The 17,450-nt window shown below is 36.4% G+C and overlaps 3 protein-coding genes across 3 annotated transcripts; 1 reads left to right on the forward strand and 2 right to left on the reverse strand.

Moving 5' to 3' along the window:
* Nucleotides 1–33: 33 nt before the first annotated feature.
* Nucleotides 34–744, reverse strand: LOC135218125 (uncharacterized). Its single transcript, XM_064254272.1, has one exon. It carries the CDS (start codon nt 742–744, stop codon nt 34–36), a length of 711 nt encoding a protein of 236 aa, XP_064110342.1.
* An 8,126-nt stretch (nt 745–8,870) lies between these two features.
* Nucleotides 8,871–10,168, forward strand: LOC135217976 (uncharacterized). The gene is made up of 2 exons (XM_064254099.1): nt 8,871–8,928; nt 9,285–10,168. Exons 1-2 carry the CDS (start codon nt 8,917–8,919, stop codon nt 9,936–9,938), a joined length of 666 nt encoding a protein of 221 aa, XP_064110169.1. The 5' UTR covers nt 8,871–8,916; the 3' UTR covers nt 9,939–10,168.
* Nucleotides 10,169–11,846: 1,678 nt separating this feature from the next.
* Nucleotides 11,847–13,354, reverse strand: LOC135218126 (uncharacterized). The gene is made up of 2 exons (XM_064254273.1): nt 13,343–13,354; nt 11,847–13,039 (listed from the first exon to the last, which is right to left on the reverse strand). Exons 1-2 carry the CDS (start codon nt 13,352–13,354, stop codon nt 12,080–12,082), a joined length of 972 nt encoding a protein of 323 aa, XP_064110343.1. The 3' UTR covers nt 11,847–12,079.
* Between the last annotated feature and the right edge of the window lie 4,096 nt (nt 13,355–17,450).

Below are 17,450 nucleotides of genomic sequence, written 5' to 3' on the forward strand. Positions count from 1 at the left end.
TTACCTTTCCATAACATATCTTCCCCTACACAATCACGCCATCTTTTTTTTGGTCTCCCCTCTCCCCTTCTTCCTTCTACCCCACACTTCCATTTCCATTGTAAGTATTCCAACATGATGTTCCTCTCTTCGTAACAGGTGTCCATACCATCGAGGGCTTCCCTCCTGTATTTTCTTTGATATTTCAACTAACTTTGCCGATCCTCTTACATACTCATTTCTGATCCTATCTTCCATTGTTACTCCCAACATCCATCTCAACATTCTCATTTCTGCTACATCCATCTTCTTCTCCTCTGTTTTCCTCATACTTGCTGTTTCTGTTCCATATAACATTGCTGGTCTGACCACCGTCCTATGAAACATTCCCTTCAATATCAGAGAAACCTTGTCACAGAGGACCCCTGATGCAGACCTCCAGTTATTCCATCCTGCCTGAATTCGATGTCTCACCTCTTGGTCCATGCTTCCACTATCCTCTAATATGGACCCCAAGTACTTGAACTTCTGTAATCTCTTTATTCCTTCCCCACCCAATCTTATACTATTTCCACCATCCTCAGTAATATTGGAACACACATATTCGGTTTTTGATCTGCTTATTCTCATTCGTCTCTCCTCAAGTGCAGCTCTCCACCTCTCCAACCTCAACTCCTCCTTCCCCTCTGAACACAAAACAATGTCATCTGCATATAATATGCACCGTGACACTGCTTCTCTAACATCCTTGGTCATTACATCCATCACGATGGTGAAGATGAATAGGCTAAGTGCCGCCCCTTGGTATAATTCAACTCCTATCTCAAATCTACCTGTCTCTCTAACACTTTTTCTCACTATAGTATACATATTCCTGTACATCTCCAGAAAGTAATGACTAAATTAGAAAAATACAATACAGAAATCATTAATAGTAGGTATAATGCAGATAAATAAAAAAAGCCCAAAGGGTACACGGTAAAATAAAAATAATATTGTGGAAAACATTATACTCAAGCTTATGGTGCTTCATGATAGCTGCCAACATTGGAGGTTACCAAGGTGTGGCAGTGAAACATTAAATACACGCGATGCACATACTAATAAAGAACCATTATAGATTAGATTGCAGATAACTTTTTCTGTAGTTATTATTTATCATTATAATGTTCGTTTTTAAATTTTCCTGCTTGACATTTTGGTGATTTTTACTGGACACACACACACACACGATCATTCCTCATTTGCAACTGCTAATGATTTGATATATTGTTTTATTTAATCTTAAAAGTTGCTTTCCACAAATTTCGGTCTTCCGTCACCCTAAAAAACCTGGCTTCTAAATGTCGTCCCCCACAGTTTTTAGATAGTATACATAAGTGATGTGGTGAAACAAAATATGAATAAGTAAAAAAAGATAAAATGTGCTTGGAACAAACAGAAATTTTGGTAAATTGATGTATAGTTGAGTAAAAAAAACATTCTTTGAAGAGGAATGTGTCATATTAACCTTTTTTAAGTCTATTAACTTTCCAAATAATTCTTCCTTGTTTTCTCTATCCTTGAAAGTTTATTGATCTTATAAGGGATTTATATAACATTCCTAAGTGCAAACACATTTATTATTTTTGTTTTAGCACTTCCCTTGTGTTTGGGGTTGATAATAGCCTATGAAAACCTTTCCTAGGATTTATTGCAGAACTAGAACTTGCATAAATCCTTGTGTATATTCAGTCTGTTCAAGAATGATAATTTCGTGATTGAAGATTTCTAAATCTTTTACAGAAATGAATTCCGACGAGAAAGGTAAAGAGAGTCACTGCAATAAAAATGATTTATGTAGTACTAATACATTATCATTTCGTCGAAGTAGCAGAAAGTCATGAACTAACAGCAAATAAGAATCTTTTGCGAGCTATTGACATCTACGTCCTCCTCTTTGGCTATTAGTTACAGGAAGGGCAAAGGTAGAGTAGATGAGAATAAATGTAGGTATTCCCATGACTACAAGTGGAAGAAGGTCTCGCTGTTTGAACTGGATTATCAGACCTTTTACATTGATGATGTTTTCATCCGTAAATTACTGGGTGGTAGCTGGGGTAACCATATGAGTGACCAAATCTATGAGAGGGTTCAGCTTCTGGCTCAGGATCAGCAGACCTCTTGTGATAGCAGTGAGAATAGCCATAGGTGACTGGGCGATACCTATATGAAGATCCATAGCCATAGGAAGGTTCAGCTTCTGGCTCAGGATCAGCAGACCTCTTGTGATAGCGGTGAGAATAGCCATAGGTGACTGGGCGATACCCATAAGAAGAGCCATAGCCATAGGAAGGTTCAGCTTCTGGCTCAGGATCAGCAGATCTCTTGTGATAGCGGTGAGAGTAGCCACAGGTGACTGGGCGATACCTATATGAAGATCCATAGCCAATAGGAAGGTTCAGCTTCTGGTCTCAGGATCATCAGACCTCATTGTGATAAGCGGTGAGAAACTAGCCATAGGGTGACTGGGGCGATACCCAAAATAAGAAAGCCATAGCCATAGGAAGGTTCAGCTTCCGGCTCAGGATCAGCAGACCTCTTGTGATAGCGGTGAGAATAGCCATAGGTGACTGGGCGATACCCATAAAAAGAGCCATAGCCATAGGAAGGTTCAGTTTCTGGCTCAGGATCGGCAGATCTCTTGTGATAGCGTTGAGAATAGCCATAGGTGACTGGGCGATACCCATAAGAAGAGCCATAGATATAAGAAGATTCAGCTTCTGGCTCAGGATCGCAGATCTCTTGTGATAGCGTTGAGAATAGCCATAGGTGACTGGGCGATACCCATAAGAAGAGCCATAGATATAAGAAGGTTCAGCTTCTGGCTCAGGATCGGCAGACCTCTTGTGATAGCGTTGAGAGTAGCCATAGGTGACTGGGCGATACCCATAAGGAGAGCCATAGCCATAGGAAGGTTCAGCTTCTGGCTAAGGATCAGCAGATCGCTTATGATAGTGATTAGAATAACCATATCCATAGGAAGGACGATGATGATAGCTTACGTGGCCATATCCTCCATAACTTGGCTCTGCCTCTCGCTTCTCTGAAAAATAATAAGTAATGTTTTATAATGGGTTTTGAAAAGAATAAATTTTAGCTATTTCAGAAGAGATAATGTAATGTAACAACACATAAAAGAAACACATTATACAGTTTTAAATTGACTCGTCATTTAAATAGTTCAAATAACTAAGTCGAGAGAGAGAGAGAGAGAGAGAGAGAGAGAGAGGAGAGAGAATTATAATATATAATATAACAACAATTATTGTGTAAGACATAGCCCAAATATTGCATTTATGCCAAACAATGAAGGCATATTCCAGTTGACTAAATGCATATTTCGGCTGTTACGAGGAAGCTAATGAATAGTTATTTGCCTATTGTTTGGCTAAACAATTTTGATGAATGGACATTACGGTTAGGCTATACCAACCAGAAACTTCATTGTTGTTTACTGATGTTGTCTTTGGCTACTGCAGGGCAAGACTGTGTTGGGAAACCCTTCCTCCGATCTTATACTCGACGGTCAAGAAAAATGTTACAAAATCCTTAATAGGCTTTGATCAGAAATCTATCAGCTAACTGTTCAGGACGTTTAAACTTCCACAAAGCTTAAATTTAGCTTCAATGCTAAAGTAAACCTTGAAGGTAGCTTATTTTTTTTATGGTGATGACAAAGGATTATGCATTTAAAGGAAAGCCACTTGCCATGTTTCGAAAGTTTCCTGAAGTTCAAATGAATATTTTAAGATTTGTATCTAAGATGACGCCACTAAAGAAAAACTGTATAACCTTCGTTAAAATTGCTAACGTTATATGTCTTATGTCTGTAAATGTCAGTTCCTCTTAATGGGATTTACTGTATAATCTTTATGTCCTATTCGCTAAATAATCTAATTCATGCAACAAACCCTTAATACTTTAGAATATAGACATTTTTATTCTAGTTAGAATTCAATCAACTTAACCAATGATGATATATATATACTGGTTTAAAAATGTAAGTTTGCTGATTTTATGACAGTGGCAATACATTGTATCCTTGCTTGAACTTCTGAAGTTCTAATTGCATATGCTTAGGAGGCTGTTTCATAGGCCATGGTGTGAGGAATAAATTTCCTCTGGAACTGAGAAATTCGGCAGCGGTGCATATTAACTGCGTATTGTTGCTTCTGTTCAATGAATGAGGTTGCTCTCGGCAGAAAATGTGATCAGGGATCAATTGTGAATGTGAAAGATCTCCATTGAAATGTGTAACGAGATATGAATCTCGTTTTTTATTTGGTATGCATGAAACCAAAGCGGTAGGCAAACTGATACACACAATCTCTCTCTCTCTCTCTCTCTCTCTCTCTCTCTCTCCCAAGCGACCTCTCTCTCTCGACTCGCGACCTCTCTCTCTCTCTCTCTCTCTCTCTCTCTCTCTCTCTCTCTCTCTCTCTCTCCATTTTGACAGGTAATCAAAAGAGAGTCAAAGTTATATAAAAATATAATATTTATTCAACAATGGAATGATAATAATCCAAGTCTCACAGACTAACCAACTCAGCTAAACTCCCAGTATTTAAAATGTCTTAATCAGTAATTTGTCACACCAATTATCTCTCCTCCCATACGGGACTCTCGGTCCCCCCTTGCCAGAACACTTAGTTCCCTTGCCAGAATCGTCTGTTACAAAGACACGAGAAACACACTCGTTGGCACACATAAGTTTAAAGACAAAGTTAACAGCTAAAATGAAATATGACATTTTACAAGCAATCAACAAGCCACCCTTTTGGCTAAAGTAATTCAACACTTACCCATTCCCAGGCCAGAATATCACTCACAGTTTAAAAAAAAAACTGGCACTCGCCATCGTGGCTCTGCCTTCCTCCCACGGATCTCTCTGCAAGTCTTCCCATAGACTTGGCTAATGATACCATTATCAATGGAAGAAGCGCGCACGTACATATGAATGCACACTTCGTCAACGCCCCATGTAACTGGCTACAACCAGTTTCTAAAGGCATTTGACTCCCTTAACTAAGCATTTTCATATCACGCCATCCCAGAAATGAAATATCAGCTTCCTCAGGTCGTTGCTTTGGCTCTGTTCTGCGCATTCCAAAAAGGTCACAGCACATCACATTGGCATATTAAACATATTATTAATTATAACCCCTGTTATCTCACAGAAGCTCAACCACCAAAAATTGCTAGCACCTGCCTAGCAAAGTCTTATCACGCTTCATCTCAAATGACACTAGACACATTTTTTCTCATTTTGGATTCTTGAATATCCCTCTTTATCTGCAACTTCCAGTATAGACTAGTATGCTGTAGGAAGACGAACGGCCTCCCTCCTTCTGTAGGTCGAAAACAAGCGCTTTAACGAATTTGCACCTGGAGAAGTTATAGAAATCCCCATAAAATGCATCAAATTACAACTATAGCGGACCTCATTAGGAAACCAAGCTTTATAAGGTGGGTGAAGACAGAAAAATTGAGGAAAGAAACTTTTCAAAATTAAACAATACCATATATTAAAACATCAGCAGTTGCAAATGTACATCGATCTTGCGTGTGTCAAGTAATAGCTACCAAATAATCAAGCACGAACATTTAGATACGAATTTTAAATGGTTGAGTAATAACTACAATAAGACTGATCTATATTCTAATCTACGATAACTTTAAAACTTTCATTATTTCCCTTATGTATGTATGTATGTATGTATGTATGTATGTATGTATGTATGTATGTATGTATGTATGTATGTATGTCTGTATGTATGCATGTATGTATGTCTGTATGTAGCCGAAATATGTATAAAGGTAGTCGGGGGATACAGATCAATTTTATATACTATGATAGTATTATACCATAGTGATCAAGTATATAAAAGATTTGCTTTAAATAAAATAAAATAATTTAAAAACTTGCACTGATTAACTAGTACGTAGATATAAAAATATCTAAAAACTTTAATAAAGGATGCTTCAAACTACTTTTGTGTATTCAGTGCTTCACTAACACACAATGGTAACCAACAATATTGGCAGCTACCATAGAGCGCCAAAAGCGTAAGCATTATGTTTTCCATAATAATGTTTTACTTTACCATGTACCCTTTATGTTTTTTTATTCATCTGCACTATACTTAATTAAAGATTTCTGTTTTGTAGTTTATTAATTTAGTCATTACTTTCTGGCCAGTTTTAATTGTCATTTGTTCTGTTTTCAGGTCCCATATTTATACGCTGTCAAGTATTATACTATTTGTATACTCTTATTTTGCATCCCAAAAGAATACATTTAGTATGTTAAATAACAGCATATAAATATGGAACGTAAAAAACAGAACAGCTGAAAATTAAAACTGACTAGGAAGTAATGACCAAATTGAAAAACCACAAAACAGGTAACATCCTATAAGTGTAGTAGATATACATAAAAAAATACAAAGTGAAAAGGTAAAGTTATTAATAGTGTTATGGAAAACCTTGTGCTCAGGTTTGTTCTCCGTGATGGCTGCCAATATTGGTGGTCACCAAGGTGTGGCAGTGAAGCATGGAATGCACAATAATGACAGCTGGGCTCCTTTTAGCTCTTATATGCACAAAAGCAATAGGAAGACCCAGACCATATTAAAACAATGTGATGGCTGGACGAAGATGGGCTGAGATTTGTGAAAGACGAAAAATTTGAATGATTGAGGTGGTGGATTTCATGGAAGGTTTTCCAATTAATTTTATTGTTTTTGCTGCAGCAGATCCTTCGTCTGCGTTTGTTATTATCAGTAAACTTAAATATTTTACCACCGTCTATCTATCTATCTATCTATATATATATATATATATATATATATATATATATATATATATATATATATATTTTGACATTATCTATCTCTTTATATAACATAAAGTCTGTTTCATTATTCATTGTTGCATAATTAGCCGTCATGCGCGCATGATATATGCTGTCTATGTAGGAGTGTAACAAGAAAATGAAAACTACGACCAGATTGACTGTAATCTTCAGTGGAGGTACCAGAGTGCAATACTACTGCGCTTCACGTTCAGCTATTTTCATTTTTTTTCTTTTTTGTTTTGCAATTTCTATGTATTCCATTATCTACGTACAGCTGATTATATACAGAAAACAGTCATGAAATTGGCTCATAATTATGCACCGTACTTTACGAAATATACAGTTTAATCTTAAAAAAAAAAGAAACTGAAAACAGTAAAAGTTAAATAAATGTACCAATAGTTTGAAAAGCAAAAGACCGTGAGCAAATCTGCTTCCACCCACACACGTAACGACGCCTATCATCCCCCCTCCCCTCTAACCCCACCACCCCATTCCCACACCTCTCATCAATCAGGCGAATGTCAACAATGATATTCCCATTGAACCAATCAGCAAAGAGACAATGCTCAGCTTGTTCACCTGGATGAGCAGAAGTATTTCTTGTGGTCCCATCAAGATATTTTGATCTTCGCTCGCACATCCATCTACGCAAGTGTACTTTTATTTGCAATTGTGTCATTTGGTGTCAATAAAACTACACAAACACGTTCTTACCGAGTAGATTACTACCTTCCCTTTGATATTTCACATGGTTCATAAAAGAATACCGGTTGGTGGTTATTCAAGATGAACTGATAATCTGTATGGTGTAGTGAAGTGGAAAAGATCCAGCAACAGATAAATGAATTCATATAAATATTACCAATTTTGTCAGCATAGCTCACTTTTCGGGAATCCTGCATAAAGTTAAGACAGTCCACTAAAAGGAAAACCAGCCTCTTATATCAAAATTGACAAGGATGGAAAAAAAATTTGCATCCGAAAATTCGCTAAAAACGCGAATTCAAGAGTATAGAAACATCAACATTTGTACTTATAAATGTTACTAGGTAGCTTAGTATCATAATACTCTCCATTGTTGTCGTTGTTCAATAAATGTTACTAGGCAACTTTGCATCATAATGCTTTCCTTTATTGTCATTGTTGTATAAATGTTACTAGGTAACTTGGCATCATAATATTTTCCATTGTTGTTGTTGTATAAATATTACTATGCAACTTGGCATCATAATACTTTCCATTGTTGTTGTTGTTGTTGTATAAATGTTAATAGGCAACTTGGCATCATAATGCTTTCCATTGTGTTGTTGTTCTTGTCTTTTCTTTTTTACCATTGAAATCCTTCTACTGTATTTTAGCAGCGAATCTGCTGCAACTTTTAATTCAAGATTGTGCATTTTTACTAAAATTTTCAAATGACTTATATTTTTTGTATTTTATATATCTATTTGTTTCTTGTAGATGGGGTTAATTTTCATTTTATTTTTTCTGCCATTACAGGTAGCGTCATTTTTACCTAAGATATAGTAAGATATTGCTAACTAAATATTTCTTACCAGGCATTAATTTCATATATCTCTCACTATAAATGAAATGGTTATTGCTCGTAATAATTAGGCTTCAATAAATGCAATTATATTTCGCTGAGGCATAAATGTTCAATACAAATAAATTCATTACCAAAAATTAACATTTCTTCTTATTTGAAATAAACATTAATATATTTAGTGAAAGCTTTATCGATTTTCCTTAATACCGCCTGAAGGACAAGTCGTCACTTATTCATTTGAACTTTAGGAAACAGCTATAAATGGATCATTTCCTAAGTAACGTAACGCAACGTTTCAAGGAAGCTAAACAATCCGTACATTAAGCTGAAAGATACCTGCTCCTAGCCTCCTACAGATCATAATTTCCTCAATGTCACGACAACAAATGGTGAAACTTTCCTGGCTCTCGAGTATAAATGATCGCAGGCAAGGCCTTCCAGCACACTCTCGCCCAGCAGTGGCCAAAGATAACATCAGCAAGCAACAATGAAGTTTCTGGTTGGTATAGTCTAAGTATAATGTTTAACAAAGCAATATGTGAAGTACTATACAAAAAATTCTCTAAAAGCCGAAACATACATTTAGTCAACTTGAATATTATGTTTAATGGTTTTCATTACTGTAAATTTTAGGCTATCTCTTAAAGTAGTCATTGGTATCTCATTCAATTTTATTCTCTCTCTCTCTCTCTCTCTCTCTCTCTTCTTTCTCTTTCTCTCTCTCTCTTCTCTCTCTCTCGTCTCTCTCCTCTATCTCTCATTCTCTCTCTCTCTCTCTCTCTCTCTCTCTTTGAATTTTACTGTTTTAGACTATTCAAATGCAGCAGTAATTTAATATTATTTATAATTTTTCAGGTGTTTGCACTCCTAGTGGCTTTAGCTTGCGCTTCCGAGATAGAGAAGCGAGAGGCGGAGCCAGGTTATGGAGGATATGGCCACGTGAGCCACCATCATCGTCCTTCCTATGGATATGGCTATTCTAATCACTATCATAAGCGATCTGCTGAGCCTGAGCCTGAGGCTGAACCTTCCTATGGCTATGGCTCTTCTTATGGGTATCGCCCAGTCACCTATGGCTACTCTCACCGCTATCACAAGAGGTCTGCTGATCCTGAGCCAGAAGCTGAACCTTCATATGGCTATGGCTCTTCTTATGGGTATCGCCCAGTCACCTATGGCTACTCTCACCGCTATCATAAGAGGTCTGCTGATCCTGAGCCAGAAGCTGAACCTTCATATGGCTATGGCTCTTCCTATGGGTATCGCCCAGTCACCTATGGCTACTCTCACCGCTATCACAAGAGGTCTGCTGATCCTGAGCCAGAAGCTGAACCTTCATATGGCTATGGCTCTTCCTATGGGTATCGCCCAGTCACCTATGGCTACTCTCACCGCTATCAGAAGAGGTCTGCTGATCCTGAGCCAGAAGCTGAACCTTCCTATAGTTATGGCTCTTCCTATGGGTATCGCCCAGTCACCTATGGCTACTCTCGCCACTATCACGGATAAGAACATTGTCAGCGCAAAAGGTCTACTGATCCAGAGCCAACGGCAAGACCTTCTCCCAGTTATAGGTTCGGTCATACCTATAACTATTTTCGTCCAGTCTACCACCGCCATCCTATAACTAATAGCCAAAGAGGAAAGACACAGATGTCTATAGCTAGCAATAGATTCTAATTTTTTGTTAGTTCATGAATGTTCTGCAATTTCGACGAAATAATAAAGTATTAATACTATCAAGTCATTTTTATTTTAGTGCTTCTCAGCAAAAACAATATTTAAGTTTACTGATAATAACAAACGCAGACGAAGGATCTGCTGCAGCAAAAACAATAAAATTAATTGGAAAACCTTTCATGAAATCCCCCACCTCAATCATTAAATTTTTTCGTCTTTCACAAATCTTCGCCCATCTCCGTCCTTTCATCACATTGTTTTAATATGATCTGGGTCTTCCTATTGCTTTTGTGCATATAAGAGCCAAAAGGAGCCCAGCTGACATTATTGTGCATTCCATGCTTCACCGCCACACCTTGGTGACCACCAATATTGGCAGCCATCACGGAGAACCCACAAACCTGAGCACAAGGTTTTCCATAATACTATTAATACTTTACCTTTTCACTTTGTATTTTTTTATGTATATCTACTACACTTATAGGATATTACCTGTTTTGTGGTTTTTCAATTTGGTCATTACTTCCTAGTCAGTTTTAATTTTCAGCTGTTCTGTTTTTTACATTCCATATTTCTATGCTGTTATTTAACATACTAAATGTATTCTTTTGGGATGCAAAATAAGAGTATACAAATAGAATAATACATGACAGCGTATAAATATGGGACCTGAAAACAGAACAAATGACAATTACAACTGGCCAGAAAGTAATGACTAAATTAATAAACTACAAAACAGAAATCTTTAATTAAGTGTAGTGCAGATGAATAAAAAAACATAAAGGATACATGGTAAAGTAAAAGATTACTATGGAAAACATAATTCTTAGGCTTTTGGCGCTTTATGGTAGCTGCCAATATTGTTGGTTACCATTGTGTTAGTGAAGCACTGAATACACAAAAGTAGTTTGAAGCATCCTTTATTAAAGTTTTTAGATATTTTTATATCTACGTACTAGTTAATCAGTGCAATTTTTTAAATCATTTTATTTTATTTAAAGCAAATCTTTTATATACTTGATCACTATGGTACAATACTATCATAGTATATAAAATTGATCTGTATCCCCCGACTACCTTTATACATACTTTCGTCTACATACAGACATACAGCCATACATACATACATACATACATACATACAATACATACATCATACATACATACATACATACATACATACATAACATAGGGAAATAATGAAAGTTTTAAAGTTATTATAGATTAGAATATAGATCAGTCTTATTGTAGTTATTACTCAACCACTTAAAACTCGTATCTAAATGTTCGTGCTTGATTATTTGGTAGCTATTACTTGACACACGCAAGATCGATGTACATTTGCAACTGCTGATGTTTTAATATATGGTATTGTTTAATTTTGAAAAGTTTCTTTCCTCAATTTTTCTGTCTTCACCCACCTTTTAATGCTTGGTTTCCTAATGAGATCCCCTATAGTTGTAATTTGATGCATTTTATGGGGGATTTCTATAATTTCTCCAGGTGCAAATTCGTCAACTTATTAAGTTCTAGCACTTCTTTTGTGACTGGGGTTGATAACAGCCTCTGATAGCATTTCCTAGGAATAGGTTTTAGAGCTAGTCAAATGCAATAAAAAACATTATTGTACATTCAGTCTGTTCAGGAATGATAATATCCTTATTCAAAATTCCTACATCTTTTGTAGCAATAAATTCCGAAGAGAAACGTGAAGAGAAGCACTGAAATAAAAATGACTTGTATATTAATACTTTATTATTTCGTCGAAATTGTAGAACATTCATGAACTAACAAAAAATTTGAATCTATTGCTAGTTATAGACATCTGTGTCTTTCCTCTTTGGCTATTAGTTATAGGATGGGCGGTGGTAGACTGGACGAGAATAATTATAGGTATGACCGAACCTATAACTGGGAGAAGGTCTTGCCGTTGGCTCTGGATCAGTAGACCTTTTGCGCTGACGATGTTCTTATCCGTGATAGTGGCGAGAGTAGCCATAGGTGACTGGGCGATACCCATAGGAAGAGCCATAGCCATATGAAGGTTCAGCTTCTGGCTCAGGATCAGCAGACCTCTTATGATAGCGGTGAGAGTAGCCATAGGTGACTGGGCGATACCCATAGGAAGAGCCATACCCATATGAAGGTTCAGCTTCTGGCTCAGGATCAGCAGACCTCTTGTGATAGCGGTTAGAGTAGCCATAGGTGACTGGGCGATACCCATAGGAAGAGCCATAGCCATATGAAGGTTCAGCTTCTGGCTCAGGATCAGCAGACCTCTTGTGATAGCGGTGAGAGTAGCCATAGGTGACTGGGCGATACCCATAGGAAGAGCCATAGCCATATGAAGGTTCAGCTTCTGGCTCAGGATCAGCAGACCTCTTGTGATAGCGGTGAGAGTAGCCATAAGTGACTGGCCGATACCCATAAGAAGAGCCATAGCCATAGGAAGGTTCAGCCTCAGGCTCAGGATCAGCAGATCGCTTATGATAGTGATGAGAGTAGCCATAGGTGACTGGGCGATATCCATAGGAAGAGCCATAGCCATAGGAAGGTTTCAGCTTCTGGCTCAGGGTCAGCGGACCTCTTGTGATAGCAGTGAGAGTATCCATAGTGACTGGGCGATACCCATAGGAAGAGCCATAGCCATAGGTAGGTTCAGCTTCTGGCTCAGGATCAGCAGACCTCTTGTGATAGTGGTGAGAGTAGCCATAAGTTACTGGCCGATACCCAAAAGAAGAGCCATAGCCATAGGTAGGTTTAGCCTCAGGCTCTGGATCAGCAGATCGCTTATGATAGTGATTAGAATAGCCATATCCATAGGAAGGACGATGATGGTGGCTCACGTGGCCATATCCTCCATAACCTGGCTCCGCCTCTCGCTTCTCTATCTCGGAAGCGCAAGCTAAAGCCCCATAGGGTGCAAAACACTGAAAAAAAATAATAAGTAATATTAAAATTTTCTGCTGCATTTGAATAGTCTAAATCAGTAAATTGAAAGAGAGAGAGAGAAAGAGAGAGAGAGAGTGTGAGAGATGAGAGAGAGAGAGAGAGAGAGAGTTATATCAAATAAGATACCAAAGATTATGTAAGAAATAGCCAAAACGTTACAGTTATGAAACCATTGATGAAATATTCCACTTGACCAAATCTATGATTCGGCCGTTAGAGGAAGCTATTGTATAGTAATTCACATATTGCCTCGATAAACTTTTCGCTTAGGCTATACCAACCAGAAACTTCATTGTTGCTTGCTAGTGTTGTCTTTGGCCACTGCTGGGCGAGAGTGTGCAGGAAGGCCTTTCCTGCGATCTTTTATACTCGACAGCCAAGAAAGTTTCACCGTTTGTTCTCGTGACATTGAGGAAAATATGTTGCATGATTCAGCTTAATGTACGGATTGTTTAGCTTCCTAGTAACTTAAATTTAGATTTATTGCTGATGTCGGTTTTTTGCCAATGAAATAGGCGTAGGAAATTATAATATCTATTTTACAGATGTTTTCTAAAGTTTGTTTAAATGAATATGTTAGGACTTGTCCTCTAGGCGAAGGAGGCATTGAAGAAAACCCATGAAGCTTTTACCAAATATATTAATGTTTATTTAAAAAAGAAGAAATGGTAATTTTTGGTAATGGATTTATTAGTATTGAATATTTATGCCATCAGGGAAACATTATTGCATTTATTGAAGCCTAATCATTACGAGCAATAACCATTTCATTAAAAGTGAGAGTTATATGAAATTAATGCCTTGTAAGAAATATGTAGTTAGCAATAGCTTACTATATGTTAGGTAAAAATGACGTTAGCTGTAACCACAGCAAAAATAAAAATTATATTAACATGTACAATAAAAAAAGAATAATAAAAACCATATAACTTATAGGACAATTTTAGTAAAAATGTACAATCTTGAATGAAAATGTTGCAGCATATTCGCAGCTAAAATACAGTAAAAGGATTTCAATGGTTAAAAACAAAAGACAACAACAACAACAACAACAATGGACAGTATTATGATGCCAAGTTACCTAGCAACATTTATAAATACAAATGCAAATGTTTCTATACAACCCGGCAATCGCATTTTTAGCGATTTTCCGGATGCATTTATTTTTTATCATTGTAAACTTTGAAATAGGAGCCTGTTGTTCCTTCTAACGGACTGTCTTTTACTTTATGTAGGATTCCCGAAAAGTGAACTATGCTGACAAAATAGGTAATATTCATGTGAATTTATTTATTTGTTGCCTGGATCTTTTCCACTTCATTCTACCATACTGAATATCAATACAGCTTGAATAAGCCACTAACTGGTATTCTTTTGTGAACTATGTGAAATACCAAAGGGAAGGTATCAATCTACTCGGCAAGAAAGCGTTTTTGTAGTTTTATTGACACCAAATGACACAATTGTAAACAAAAGTGCACATGTGTTGATGGATGTGCGAAGCGAAGATCAAAATGTCTTGATGGAAGGGAACAAAAAATTACTTCTGCTCATCCAGGTGAACGAGCTGAGCATTTCTCTATGCTGATTGGTTCAATGGGAATATCATTGTTGGCATTCGGCTGATTGTTGAGAGGTGAAGGAGGTGGGGGAGAGGGAGAGGTGAGGGGAGGTGGGGGAGGGGGAGAGGGAGGGGAGGTGTGATGAGAGGTGTCGTCAGGTGTTTGGGTGGAGGCAGATTCGCTCACAGTCTTTTGCTTTTGAAACTATTGCATTGGTACATTTATTTAGCTTTTAATGTTGTTCAGTAATTTTTTTAAAGATTAAACTGTATATTTCGTAAAGTACGATGTATAATAATTAGCCAGTTTCATGACTTTTTTCTTTATATAATCAACTGTGCGTAGATAATGGAATACATAGAAATTGCAAAAAAAAGGAAAAAAAAAGAAAACAGCTGAATTTGAAGCGCAGTAGTATTGCACTCTTGTACCTCCATTGAAGATTTCAGTTAATCTGGTCGTTATTTTCATTTTCTTGTTACACTCCTACATAGAAAACATATATCATGCACACATGTCGGCTAATTATGTAACAAAAAAAAATTGAAAACTGAACAGACGTTACGTTAACATAAAGAGACAGAAAACATATAAAAATGGAAAAACAAAAAGAGAACAGAGGTCCAACGAACGTGAAAGAACGGTGTCATTGTAACTAGGGTACTTCCACTAAAAAATTAGAGGCAATTTGGCTGTTACACTTAATTTTATTGTTACTCATGTACATATGAGTAGACAGTAATTTAATACTAACGTTACATGCAACACAAACCTTTGGATGCATTGCACTTGATGTTAGATTCTTAGCAATGAAAATTAATTTCCGTTGGCTGGGCTACAGTGACGAATTTCTTTTATAACATTTTGCCCGTTAATGTAACATATTATATGGCCATTTTGCGTTTAACATGAGTTTTTTATGGAGAAAATATTATAGAGGTCTTTTTTATCTTTTTGGATTCTGTCCAATTTTGTAAGTTCGTTTACATGTTAATAATTTACCTTTAGTTACTATTCATATATCTGCACTCCGGACACGTGCGTATCCAAGACAGTTATACCAGTGTAATTTAGCGGGTTAATATATATATATAATATAATATATATATATATATATATATTATATATGTATGTATGTATCCCCTTCTTATTCCCCTAACTACACAAACTGGGAACTCTTACCTGTTGCCAACGGTGCCCTGTCTGTAAGATGTCACGAGGCTTATTAAGACTGCGTAAATATAAAAATACTATTTATTTCCCAAAGCAATTGGTTATAACAAAGAACAAAATGATTAACAAGTCATAATGGCATAAACACCCAAATCTACCCATAAAGAAACCAGTAAGATAACATTCTACCCTCCTGACTAAGGTTATACTCTCAAACCCCAAAAAGTCATATTATTTGTCTAGTATTAGTCAGGTTAGAGAATCCCGTTTCTAATCAACCATGGAATCGGACCCATCTGTAATAAAGATAATAGGTATAAAAAACATATCCCCCACACCACTCTTTTCAAAGTATTTACGTAAAGAGAGTATTTTCACACTTCTCTCTCTCTTCCAAAATGTAACAGTTTTTCTACGTTTTTATAGAATGTGTCCTACCTTTTCGATGGGCGTTTTCTCCCGACACTCGGAGCAACCAATTGACGTTATCTCCTTTGCACAAAGAATGCGTCTTCCACAAGTACCCTGAACCAGTAGGCCTGTAATACGCGTACAAACGAATGCACATGCCTCGCAAACGGGGGAACGACCTCTGAGACAAGTTGCTTGTTCAGCAAATACCTTTTTCTCCAATGTGAACTTGCAGCGTACCACCCCTTGTCTCTAGGCGAGTAGAGCTATGTGACTTTATTATTATACAAAACATTTTAAACATATTATTAGCCATTCCCCTCTTTTCACCTCTTAGATATATATATATATATATATATATATATATATATATATATTATATATATATATATATATATATATATATGTATATATATATTTATATATAAATCGCTAAATTATACTGGTATAGAACTGTTTCTTGGATACGCACGTGTCCGGAGTGCGGAATATAGAATAGTAACTAGGGGTAACTTATGAGCATGTAAACGAAACTTACAAAATTGGACAGAATCCAAAAGATAAAAAAGATCTCTATAATATTTACTCTGTAAAAAAACTCATTTTAAACGCAAAATGTCCATAATATATATATATACACATATATATATATATATATATATATATATATATATATATATATATATATATATATATATATTTATATATATATATATTATATATATATATCTATATATATTATATATATATTGGGTAGAGAAACAATGGACGATATTGAAAGATTATCAAAGGTGAAAAGATGGTTAATCTTTTCACTGCGGATTTAACGCGCCCCCGAAAAAAAAAAACGCGAGACGATTTTTTTTTTTTTTTACAAAACTCGGGTCCTTTGAAGGAATAATAGAATAACCTGGAAAGATTTCCTTCCGAGGGTACCACCAAAGAAAGGACTGGCATGAACCATCGCAGCGTACTTTGAAATGCCTTCCCTTCAAAAAGGAAGCATATATTTTATTCTAAAAAGAATAATTGTTAGAAGGTCACACTTTGTGACCCCTACAGTGTTTAGCCTGACGTTATTCGCATATAGAATGATTAAAGGATCAACAAAAAGCTTAAGCTCTCATGATCAGTAGGATATTGTGAATTACTAATCCTTTTCATGTTTGGATACACTACCACAATAATGTCATACAACAAACATTTCAAAAGCATACAAAACCATGTCAATGAATTCTAACTC

This window comes from Macrobrachium nipponense, chromosome 9, assembly GCF_015104395.2.
Source record: "Macrobrachium nipponense isolate FS-2020 chromosome 9, ASM1510439v2, whole genome shotgun sequence".
In the NCBI taxonomy this organism is placed as follows: Eukaryota; Metazoa; Arthropoda; class Malacostraca; order Decapoda; family Palaemonidae; genus Macrobrachium; species Macrobrachium nipponense.